This window comes from Triturus cristatus, chromosome 2_1, assembly GCF_964204655.1.
Source record: "Triturus cristatus chromosome 2_1, aTriCri1.1, whole genome shotgun sequence".
Classification (NCBI taxonomy): domain Eukaryota; kingdom Metazoa; phylum Chordata; class Amphibia; order Caudata; family Salamandridae; genus Triturus; species Triturus cristatus.
Genome location: NC_140581.1, coordinates 317,252,993 through 317,265,864, shown reverse-complemented (window position 1 = coordinate 317,265,864; position 12,872 = coordinate 317,252,993). Strand labels below are relative to the sequence as shown.

Sequence of the window (12,872 nt, the reverse complement as noted above, 5' to 3'; positions counted from 1 at the left end):
CAGCTCCTGCAGGAGGCAGGCCACCGGCTGGACCGCGGGGTCTTGCAGCTCACTACATGGTCCCCAAGATGCACACTGGGTGCCCTACATAGGCTCCAGGGCACTCAGGGAAACCTGGCTGGGCCCTGGGGAATCGGCCTGGGGACTATGCTGCTCCCTACCCCACTGAATTATGGAGGGCCTCGGGGGATGGGGTCCCCAGGACCGAAATTGGCCCGGGGAAGTAGGGGGGGGCCCTCCAACATTGAAATTACAACAGTCCCTCTCCCTCATTTTAGAGGGAGAAAAAGGAAACACAAACTACCAGTAAAGGCAAAACAGAAGGCAGACAAACTAGCAGAAAAAGCATACCAGAGGGCCGAAAAACGGGCAGGAAAGGCAAAACAGCAGAAGAGGGCAAAAGAGAACACTTAAGACACACACACACACACACACCCACTCAGACAGACCCATTCAGACTCATGCCCCCACACGCAGACCCACTCATTCAAAGACTCACACAACCACTCACAGACTCACTTAGAGACCCACTCGGACACTCATGCACTCACTTACAGACTGACACTTATAGAGGCTGTTACAAACCCACTCACACTCATGCACCCACTCACACACCCAACTCAGACAGACTCACAGACTGATGCACACAGAGGCACTCACATATCCACTCACTCTCACACCCACTCAAACACTCACTAAGACACTCATGCACCCACTCACACACACACCCACTGAGAAACTCATGTACTTACACACTTATTCTCAAAGGTTGCAGGTAGGAAATAAAATGTAAAAACCTTAGAAATGCTCCAGATTAGTACAGAATATATTTGGCAATTGCCGTCGTCATTTCAATTTCTCATACTTTCTTGCAGCAGGAGGGTCGCCTGTGACGGCACCACCAGCAGAACGGACCGACACTGGCTCCACGCTCGGGGCAGGAATACACGGATTGGCTTTTCCATTGCTGCACTTTGTAATAGTTTCGGGCTTCATTAATGGTTTCCCTCCTGTGTTGTTAAGGTGTCATCTTAGAAGGGGTCGTATTCAGCTGCTTACTGTTTAAGCCAAGTGGGCTACCTTGCCTACTCACCATATTACTCACAGCGAGGTGGGAGACCTGGGCTGCATGTGCAGTACGGACCTGCTAACAGAAAGCCGATGTGCAACAGGACAAGATCTGGTAATGCAACAAACATTCCACGGGCGGAAGGGGCTTCTTGATCGGCACAAGAGCATCATAAAGGCGAAACAAATGCATGCAGACTATAACCAGTTGTGGCTTCAGTGCAATATTTAAGGCTGAAAACTGAAAAACAAACCCTCCATGCCCAGTTCTTTATTAAAAAATGCAAAGGTGACAACCCCAATAACCACGACATAACATCTATAAACACTTAATGCTGTATCAGGAGCGGAAGGCGACAGCACAGGTAGAACATACTGTACAGTTCTTAAACCCTGAGAATTGACTGCTTTGGTAGTTCCTCTCTTTGGTCAGCCCACCCTGAAAGTTCTTACTCACCATGACAGCAGAAAGCGCAGACACTGAACCTAGACAGGTGAGACCTGTAGTGTAGCTTGGATCCATCATGTATGGAATCATTCCACCAATACTGGCTGCTAAGAGGCCTGCATTCAGATAATGTCTGCCTGGCAACAGGAGGGCCGCAGAATTCAGTACACCTGCAACCGAAGGAACACCGTTAATCTGAAGAATGGATACATGCAACGGATTCTTTAGTCATGCGACTAATAGTTCTCAACTAATTTATGTAATCCTCTATCAAATATTTAGCAGTTCCAGGTTATGTACATAATGCTACGGTACCATGTACAAACAAACGTCGATAAAGTGACAATCATGTTTTTATTTGTGATTTATTTGGATGTTTTCTTTGGCAAGAGCAGCTCCCCACCTCTCAGGAACAATATGCAAAAGCAAGTATTTAACAACGAGCTTCCACCCTTGTCTTTGGGTCTGCTGAAAAAACATAATGGGGATTCCACCGCTATTGGATTTATATATTCTAACTAAGTAGCAAATTCCGTTATTTATTGCTTACAAATGATAATAAGAAATGTAGGTGGAAAATCGGGCCACTAACAACCCTTATTCATACAACATCTACTGAATAATATCAATTCTTAAAACTGATTTAATTTGTTATAATGCTGTGTCCATTGATGTATTATGTATAGCGGGTTTGAAAATCAATACAGAATGAAATTTTTATTTTTTGAGGCATGATAACTAAAGTTGTGCACTACCCACTCTTGCAATATAAAAAATGATGAAAAGGTTACTTACCTTCGGCAACGCACTTTCTGGTGGATACTCTATAAAACCATAGATTCTTCATCTTAGAATATACCCCAGTGTCAGACAGGATCCACAGATTTTTAGGACGAGGCTCAGCCAGCGCGCAAGCGCTGCTCTAGCGATCTGTTGTAGTACAGTACGAGAGAGAAGCCCGCCACTCCCACGCCCACATTTTTCATTGGCTTGTGTGTTTGTCCTTCGTAACTGCTGCCTTCTGATTCCTAAATGGGCTTGTTAGTCCCTCCTTAGTACCGCCATGTTGTCATTTGTAACCTCCCATGGCTACTGGTCCCTTTACTTGGTTGTTACCCAGCAGTTGTACTATTTTCTTTACCGACTTGCTTTGCTTACATTCACCGGGGCATGCCCGCTTTCACTTTCGAAGCAGCTACACGGAGCGAGCAGCAACACAAAGGATTTGTTTGATTTCTCCTCGCCAGGCATTGGGAGTAAAAAAGCAAGTTTTGTGAAAGAATAAACGGAATTTGAGGGCGATGCACAACCCGGTCTTCGTGTCCCACTAAAGCCCCGCCTCCCCAGCTCCTCCCACTGGTCCTGCGACGGATCTCTTGACCAGGCAACCCGGGCAAATAGAAGTGGGGTGCACTTAATCACTCCACGGGCAGGAGTCCTTCATCTGTCTTGCCTTGAGAAGGGGCGGCCGTGTGACATCATTTGGGGGTGCTGGACTGTAGAAGGCATGGCAAGGCATATGATCAGCCTCTTCTGTCTCCACCGTGCACCCTACAACGTGCCGCAGCATTCAGTGTCTGACCAGGCACATGGTGCGAATGTTCAGCGCGGCCTACAATGGAACCGGGAACCAGCGTCGAATTCCGCCATCGGCTCAACATGATCCCGACAGGACATGTTACAGGGTGAGCACGGGAAATGAAGGGGCACGAGAGAGGGGACTACCAGGATCGTAGCTGCAAATATTTTGCAGTAATACAAGTGCACGTAACATTTATTGCACTATTTTTCTCTCCTCTTATGTCGGTCTACCCGTCGAGTGGCACATCGAGAGACTCGTCCAGCCTGCTGCAGCGGCATGAAGCAAATGGAGGCAGAATCCCCTCGAGAACCTTCGGATGACCATCACTGTACCAGCAGACATAGTTAGTAGGAGTTATGCAGATTGCTGTAAGTAAGCAGTAGGCCGATCCAGGCAGAATCTGGTTAGGCAGTTCACATCCTGGGAAAGAAATGTGGTCTTGAGTTCCCAACTGCTGACCTCGGAACCCAGAGAAATGGGCTAGAATCCCGGCTTTGTCTCTACAGTTAAGCAGTTGGGCAGATCAAAATATTTATTTTATGCGAGCATTAAGACTTAATTCCACTGTGTTTAGGAAGTAATGCCACTCATACTGAAATTTAAACGCATGTTACACGTACCACTACTTTCTATAACACAGAATTCATACTGCTTCCTTACTTAATTATCCATGTGGCTAGTTTTTGTCATAGTAGGGCATCTACCCAGAATCTGGCACGTCACAGTTGTATCGCTGCCTGTAGCTGCTGGAACCAGCTGCCGCAGCTATAACACAGTGGTATGTGCGCTGCCTTCAGAATGATATCTTCGTGTGTGTTCGAATCCCAGCAGAGGGGATTAACTTGTACGAATTGCCTTTAACAGCTGCAGCCATGCTGTGATTGAGTGGTTAACCCCAGGGGCACAGGCTTGAATCCAGAAGGGTGTGATCACAAATGTCCACAAAGGTAGAAATATATTTTCAGTAATTTAGGAATTTTCCCCTATAGAATGACGATGTATATAGGTTGCACTTGACAGTGAAACCAAACAGGCGGGGCTGGAGCCAGGCACCTCACACGAGGGTTGTTTCTGTTGTGGTGAAAGGTGGGCACCTACACCTAAACAAGCATTTGCAATGCACTAGGTCTCGCATTTACGTGAGTTTGAGCTATTGACATTGTAAATGACAAGGCCTTTTATTTTTGTTTTTAAAACATAAATAAAAGATTGTCATTTACAATGATAATAGCTTAAACTTTCGTAAATGCGAGACCTATTGCATTGCAAATGCTTGTTTCATAGTGCTGCTAATTGTTGTCATGTAGCTTCACATTGGCTCCAAACAGCCCCAGAGGTGACGGAGTGGAGCCACATGCAAGTTCTACCACTGCACAATGAAATCAGCTTCTCATCCTTCCTGTTCTATGCCCTCAAGATACAGAGTGTGAACAAATGTTGGTCACAGTGTGCTGAATACCAACTAGTGACCATTTTAAATGTTGTCCTAGAATGGGGAGGTAGTGAGGAATCTGCGGCAAGATTATCCGCAAGAAACAGCATTACCAAAGATATTTAAATTTGTTGTTCTGATGGATACTTATAAGTGCAGAGCCATCATCTTGTTAATAGATACCAAAGCAGTATGTTGCGAATGCGGAGGGCCTCTGGAGTGGGATAAGACCACAAATTAATGCATGCAAGTGAGCCAAATGTTCTTTCCAGCGCATCTAGCAGTCAAGGCTGTAAAGTTTCTTGAAAGTATACACTTGTAGCTGCGTCGCAGCCTGGGCAACAGGAAAAAGAGAGGGCAGTGGGGAATCTTCTGTTAGATCGAGTAGCTACCAGAAAGAGCTTTACCAAAGGTAACTTGTTCTTATGGATACTTTTAACTGCACATTCCTCACATTTTAATAGATACCAAGAAAGTACCTCCCAAGATGGTGGGTCTCTGGAATGACTTGGATAAAAAGTCCAGTAGGAGCGAATGAGCGAAATGCTCTCTTCGACAGACATGGCTGTCAAGGCAGTCGAGCTTTGCACACGTATACGGACACCTACATTGGCAGCCTGAAAGATGTCAAGCACAGGCACTCCACTTCGTATGTCAGTGTAGTGGTAGCTGCTTTGGCCCTGGATGAATGGGTCCTCAACCCCTAAGGGGGATGCTTCTTGCCTAGTGCATAGCAGATCTTGATACAGAGCATATCCACTTGGTCCTTTTCTGCATTGCCTTGCCTTTCTACGCTCCTGAGAATCCTACTCACAAACAACTGATCATACACCTGTCTTTGGCGCGATCGATGTAGAAACTCAAAGTTCTACTAAGATCCAGCTGGTTGAGACCCTCCTGCTCTTTTAAGAGGTAAGGCAGGGCAAAGAACAGTGGAAGAGTGAGGGATTGTCCAATGTGAAAGGCCATAACAACTTTAGGCAAAAAGGCCAACTCTACTCAGTATCACTTTGACTGAAAAAAAGTGGCATCATGTGGCTGCACAGAACGCTTAGAATTAGCTAATGCGATGAGCCAAGGTCACCAAGACTCGAAATACAGTCTTCAAAATCAAGAGATGTAATAGACAGTTGTGCATGTATTTTATAGGGGAAAGTGAGAACTAAATTAAGATACTACTGTGGGATCACAAAACTTTTTAGAGGAAATAAGCTAGTCAGACCTTACAAACATCTAATGACAACAGGTGATTTAAATGGGGATGCTGATTCGGTACAAGTAAAAATGCCGAAAGGGCAGACAGACAAACTTTAACAGTACCCAAAGCAATACAAACCATATGACATTTGGCAGTTTGGCCTGCTATGTATTGCAAGTGGCACACAATGCTACAAACTTGTCCCAGGACCTAGTGTAAAGAGACTAAGGTGGACAACTGGCAGCAAGTATAAAAAACACAAATTCGGAAGGAAGATCAGATGCAGTCAACTGCCACAACTCAATCTGCACGCATGGAGGTACAGATTGGGCAGGTTTGGGTGCAGGACCCTGCCCAGCTGCTTCTATAGGAGATTCTCCTAAATATGAAGCCTGATTTGAAGATATATGCTCATCTCCAGACATCCCAGATACCATACTATACTTGTCCAATCCAGAACCATTAAGATGATTTGGGCTTGGTCATTCCTGATCATCTTCAGAACTCTGGGCAGGAGAGGCAGTGGTGGAAATAAGTGCCTCTTGACACTCAAGCCAGAATAAGTCTCGGAGGGAAAGCCTTCTGGGAAACTTCAGCACGTTTTCTCTGCAGTGGAAAAATAACTAGCTATGTTTGTCCCCATTGCTAGGAGATACATTGTGCGACCTCTGAGCTTAACTGCTATTCGTGTTTCCGCTAGGCTCAGCTGAGCTGTACTGTCCTGGTGTTCAAAGATCCCACCAGGTTGTTCACAACTAGGAAAATGCCCTGTTCTAGCCAGCTCCAGAGGTGAAATGCCCTCTGACATGGGATCCCCACCCTGCTCTCTGCAGTACCAAATGGCGGTGGAGTTGTCCATGAGAACCTAAACTAGTCCCCGTTTGAGTGATGGAAGGAAGCCCTTCAGTACCAGGCGAATGGCCCACAAATTCAATTGATTGATTGATGTGGCAATGGGCCACTATGAGAGACTGGAATCCTCTGATCTCCACCACTTCCAGATGACCTCAACATACCAGCAGTGGCATATTTGTCACCACAGTATGCTCTGGGTGGGGCATAGAGGAGTCTGCTGCTGGTCCAAATGCAGTTGAGCCATGACTGCAGGTCTTTTGCAGTCTCCTCCAAAACCTGAATGAAATCTGAAAAGTTTGTCTACTGCCGAGCCCACAGAGATTTCAGGTTCCACTGCAGAGCCTGCATATATGGGCTAGCAGGACGCCAAAAGGCCGAAAACCTTTAATGTTCTCACAAAGATCCAGGACAGAGGCCTAAATATTGGCATCATATCCTGAATGTCCAGGACTTCTTGTGTTGGAGAAAAGGCCAGAAACAGTCGCTTGGATCCAGGAAAGACAGAACCTGGATCTTGAATTTGACCTTTTGCAAGAAGGCATTCAGAGAGCAGAGATATAAAATGGAACAAAGACCTCCATCCTTTTTCGACACTAGAAAATAACAGAAGTAGCATCTAATCCCCATTTCCCGGGCCAGAACCTGCTCTCTATGGCTCCTTTGGACAAAACAGCATGCACTTCTGGGAATAAGATGGACAATTGCTTCTCAGTGATGTTCAGACGTGGGTGGGATGTGAGATGAGTCAAAGGAATGGCAGGGCATAGCATCGTTGGATGCTATGGAGGAACCACCTAGCGGATGTTCTAGTCTGCTAACTCTGAAGGAAGTTTCTGATCCTGCCTCCCTCAGGGCAAACTAAAGCAGCTTGGAGGTGAATGCAAGAGGGTGAGGGGGCTGGAAAATTCACTGCCCTTGATGGCCCGGATATAGTGTGCTTGATCCCTGTACCCGTAATGACTGGGGTACCCGTTGCAGGGGCAGTGAGACTTCACTTTGGCCTGTAGGCCAATATTCTGAAGTAGTCTTGAAATGGGCAAAATTAATGAGGAGTTTGTGATGTAGGGTAGAGGGGCCTAGAGAACACACTGTGCACAGCTTTCTTTAAAGGGGTAACCTCCAACATTTTCTTTAATAAGCGCTATTTATGTTAAATAAAATCATCCAGGGGTAGTAACATTATTAGTGATGTAATAGTGACTTCTTCAGATAAAATTACATTAGTGGTCACTCTATGCAAGATTATCAGCAGGGGTCCCCCGGGTTACTAGTAAGAGATGCCAGGTGTAATTTAAAAAAGAGTTTGTCAATTTGCAATGCCTTTACATGGGTAATAAATACATCACAACCATAGATGCAATCCCCCAGTCAACAAGACAATAATATTAGTAATAAGTCTCCCTAACTGCCATGTGATTTTGCACACAAATATCATATTTTGGAAATTCAACCATTTTTCTTTGAACATCAGCGAATGACTTCTAAAAATACATACATTTTCATCTTGAAGGCACACTTTTTAATTTTGGCATACATCTATTGATTCAGCCACGCAAAAGCTTCAAATTTAGTAAAAAGGAATGCACAGAGGTGAGCTTGTTACAAGTAGCTGGAAATCTACCAGAAATTCACAAACTACTCATTTGAGAAGCCTGCTTTAAAGAGTTCCTCTGCTGAATCTGCCTTCTCAACAAATGGCATGTCCACTAAAGAGACAGGCACGTTCAGAGAGGAGTACATGGATTACGTCCAAGGGCGAAGTTGCACCACTACGCTATCACCAAATACTCGGCCTGTAGCGTCCTGCCCAGTCCAGAATCATGCAAATGAATATGCCACACATGGAACTCTGTAACAGACGTCTTTATTCCTTAGCACAAAATTAGTCACTGCACACTCTGTACTTCAAAACCGTTAATAACCACACGTTAACACCTCCCAGCAAATTATGCAATCCCCCAGTTGAGGCTGCCCAGAACCGCAAGGGTTCTAGTGCACAGTTTCACGACATTACATCTCCCCCTTAGTTAATTAAATAGTACTAACAGGCACATTATATTTCCACAATAAGGCGCAAAGTCAGCCCGATCGAGTGGTATGAGACGGTTGAGACACTCTCATTGTGTACCAATGGCACAGGGTCCGGTGCTTTATCCGGACTATAAGGTGGGTCGCGTCTTTAATGATTGCAGGAGCTGATGAACAGGAGGTAGGTGCTTAAAGTGTGACGAGTCCAGAGTGATTGACTTTCCGGGACAATATGTCATCACCATGTGTCCTTTGCACGTCACATCCCTCATAGGATCGACAGCAAATAGGGTACCTGTTTTCTTCTGTGTCTGCTTGACCAGGACGCAGTCCATTTCATCGAAGACTGGTTCCTGAGCTCGTTGACGCCGATCGGCACATTTTCATCGCACACTTTTGCAAAGTGTCTGTGACACGAACCTTAACAGCACTCACAGATCAGTCTACTGTCCACTGTGGTAGCTTGGTTCCGATGGCTCTCCCAAATAGCAAGATGACAGGACTCTCACCAGGTGTGGAGTGAGGAGTTGAATGATGCGCACACAGGGCTTGATACAGGGCGTGGTGTCCCTCCATTTAGGCTTGTTCAATTACCGTTTTGAGGGTACCCATGAATTGTAACACAACACCACTAGCTGGGGGCCACAGAGGTGTACTCATTTGATGCTTGATATTTAGTCTGAATAGAAACTCCTAGAATTCTTTGATCTTTATCAGCGGACCTGTGTCAGATTAGAGAATGGTGGGGAAAATGTCATTCAGCCACTCAATTACCTTGTCATGGGTTGTTGATAACTCCTCTACTAGATGAAAACAGGACTACCCAACAACAACTACCATGAGATGATGTCCGATTCCTAAAGGCCCAAAGAAATCAACTGAAACTCTTTCCAAACATGTGCAGGAGGGTCGGACACTGTCAGTGGACGCTGCATCACTTTGGGGGAAAGACAGCTGCAAAGATGGCGCTCTTAGTTCCCGCTCCACTTGCTCATCTAGAGATGGGAACCACCTTCAGTTTCTTATGGATCTTTTGGTGGGTACAATGTCCTTCATAGGCTAGTTCAATAACAGTCTGGAACCCAATGCTATTTAAAGGTGAGGAATCTGAGATTAGAAATATCTACCAGAAAACCTTTTATAGTACCCAGTGCATTGCCTTGCTACGCTAAAGACCAAACAAACAAAAAGATGTCAAACAGTTTCACCTGTATGGGGTCACAATTGTGAACACCACACCAGAGTACAAATTTGTCCCAGCGCCTGGAAAAACTTTCTGTGGAAGGGCACCTGGCGGCAAGGATGACATCCACTGCTTCAGGCAGGAAATCAAATGTGTCAATTGCTGCAGCTCCATCTCCTTTTATGTATAGATTGCATAGACTTGGGTGGAGGACTCCTATCTTCTTGCGGAGACAGCAGATCCTAACATCATGACTTGGGCCTCGTCATTCTTGACCTTCAGAACTTAGGACAAGGGAGGTAGAGGCAGGAGGACATACAGAGTCCTGTGTTCCAATCCAGTCAGAATGCATCTCAACAAGTGATCTTGCACAAACTCCAATGCGCAAAATATTTGACACTGTGCATTTTTGATGGTGCCAAAAATATCTATCATCTCCGGAGCAACAGGCAATTGGTTAATCCCGCAACAAGGGAGTAGCCTTGAGGAAAGTGTGACTATAGGCGTCCCTCCTCCCCAGTTTGGACTCACGAGGCCTTATTAAGGAAGATTACATAAAAATAAGAACAGACCAAATAGGTGCTGTATGTATTAAATTTCATATCTCATCTATCTCTACTTTCACATGAAGATACAATATTGATGACTAAAGGAGTGATAACGGGGAGTAACCCCCTAGGTCCTGACGAAATGGGTTGGGGTAGGGCTTGAAACTAGTCGACAAGAGAAACTTAGGGACATCATCCCAGTAGTCTTTAACCATCCCCATTTTTCACCATGCCGACTAGGGGATCCAATAATAATTGCATATAAACAAACCCCCACTCTGATAAATATGCATTCGGTTGATGTATATAGGCAAAAACACTATTAGGGCTCCCACATACTGGTCGGTCGCAGCAACCCCTTCCCCAGCAGGTTAGGGAAGAACCCTATGATGAAGCATGCCACCAAGGGGTAACCTTGGTGGGTGAGGGTTATTTTAAACAAAACATTTTTCTTCTTTTCCATTACGAGGCTGACACTACATTCTCTTTACCTACGAGTGACTCCTCTCGATTATTTGCCAAAAATATCTATCAAAGTTTCTCCTCACTGTTGGAAGATATCCTGCGCCACCTCAGGATGTAGATGCCACTAGCTGCCTGGTCATTAAGTCAGCTCTGGCACTGTGGAAACCTGCCAGTTGGTCCACAATCTGGGGCTACAACCACCTACAGAGAAGCAAAGCCTCCTTGCATCAGACCCAGTACCCCACAACACCCTGGCTGGTTGCTGTACCAAATGGCAATGGTGTTGTCTATGAGAACCTGCACCAGCCTCCCCTTGATTAACACAAACAGGTTTCAGAAGAGGCTGTACTTGACTAGGACCAAAAGGAGACCTTCTAAGTTTCGTAAGATTATGGATTTTTGGACGGAGATCTGATGGATACGGTCTCTTAGTGAGGCTTCAATCAGGATGGCGCTGATAGATGCAAACACAAGAGCTTACATTTTGAAGTAATGACTTAACATTAAGTCCTCCCATGCAGAGTAACTTAAAGTGTCTTATTCTGTGTGCATATGATGGGGTAGATTGAAGGCTGTCAAAATTCCTAGATTGGTATATGTGGTAGATTGAAGACTGTCAAACCCTGACCTGGTGACTTAAATGTGAACGTTGTCTGGAAACAAAGTGTATGGCTAGGAGACTGCATTTCGTTACCTTATAAGGCAAAACAAAGAGCTGAATGAAGAGATTTCGACATTAATAAAAACAGATTTCAACATACTCACCTTGCAATTTTCCATAAGCGACAAGCGAACCACTGAAAGTTACTCCACCAATGTAGGTACCCAGATAGGCCACAATTTTAGTAAGATTTGCTGCCGGATCCGTCGCGAAATGTGGGTACTCAATCATGTACTCTGCGACACAGGTGAAGACAGCTGCCAAACCAACCAGGCTGTGGAAAGCAGCTACGAGCTGAGGCAGGTCAGAAATCTGAATGCGCTTAGCAATGGTCAGCCCTGAAGATTGAAAAGAACAAACAATGTCAAACACCAACATGTAACATAAAAGAAAAAGCTCACTTGTCACCATGTTTACACTTTACATTACCTGACCAACGTAACTTTCCGTTGAATGATTTCATTAACATGTTTCCTAGAGCACAAACCTTACTGATTCAGAGCACTAGTGTGATGTTTAATGCAAAGTTAAAGGGGAAATCAATGTGTTATATGGACTGAAGCTTTTTGGCCTGAACCTTACAGCAGTAACAGACAGGATGTGTTAGTTAAGAATAATCATCATCCTAATATTCCTTCTTGCATGTTTTAATTAATTGGAGGAAGCTGGCTTTGCACATGGTATACCACCAGGTGGTTATACCATACACAGAGTCCAGAGATTCTTCAGAAGTGTACAGGGCTCAATGTAAAACCCACTAATAGAGCTAAAAAGTGCTCTATTAGTGGTAGTGTGGGCAAGCAGCCTTACGCCTAACCAAGAGGAAGGCAAGGCATTTATCGCACAAAAAGACCAATAACTGACACACCAATCAAAAAGGAAATCCACACCAATTTTAGAAAAATAAGCTTTGTTCAAGTTTTAGTTTAAGGCCAAGATCTTCGCAATAAGGTACGGAGGTTTTGCAGGGAAAATACTTAAAGCTTTTAAAAGTCGACACAGTGCATTTTTTGAACAGTTCAATGTTATACCATGGAGTAAACAGTAATGCGGTTATACAGGTAAGTATGCAACTTACAATTCCAGTCTTGGGGACCAAAAGGTCAGCAAGGGGCACGGCTAAAGTGAGTACCAAAACTACACCATCAGCGGCACAGGGGCGGCCAGGTGCAGAGGTCAAAATCAGACTTCAGCCCAATGTGTTTCATTTTTTTTTTTTTTTTTTTTAAATATTTTTATTTTCATCATCACAGTAGGCACAAAATAGAATACAGTAAAACAAAAGCATATATAGTAGTATACATCAACAGTATAGTAAATTCAAAAAGGCAATAAAATAAATAGCATATGACATAACATATGGAGAAGGAAGGCAGCGATAAAAAAGTAAGCAGGTAATCAGAA

General features: G+C 44.6%; 1 protein-coding gene across 2 annotated transcripts in view; it reads right to left on the bottom strand.

Annotated features, from left to right (window-relative positions):
* NNT (nicotinamide nucleotide transhydrogenase) overlaps positions 1–12,872 on the bottom strand; it is a 391,279-nt gene that overhangs the window by 116,616 nt on the left and 261,791 nt on the right. For both annotated transcript variants that reach the window (XM_085631219.1, XM_085631218.1), the window contains exons 15-16: positions 11,573–11,806; positions 1,526–1,686 (exon numbers count right to left, since the gene is read on the bottom strand). In XM_085631219.1, the coding sequence (XP_085487345.1) occupies positions 1,526–1,686; positions 11,573–11,806 (395 nt within the window). The remainder of the gene's footprint in view (positions 1–1,525; positions 1,687–11,572; positions 11,807–12,872) is intronic.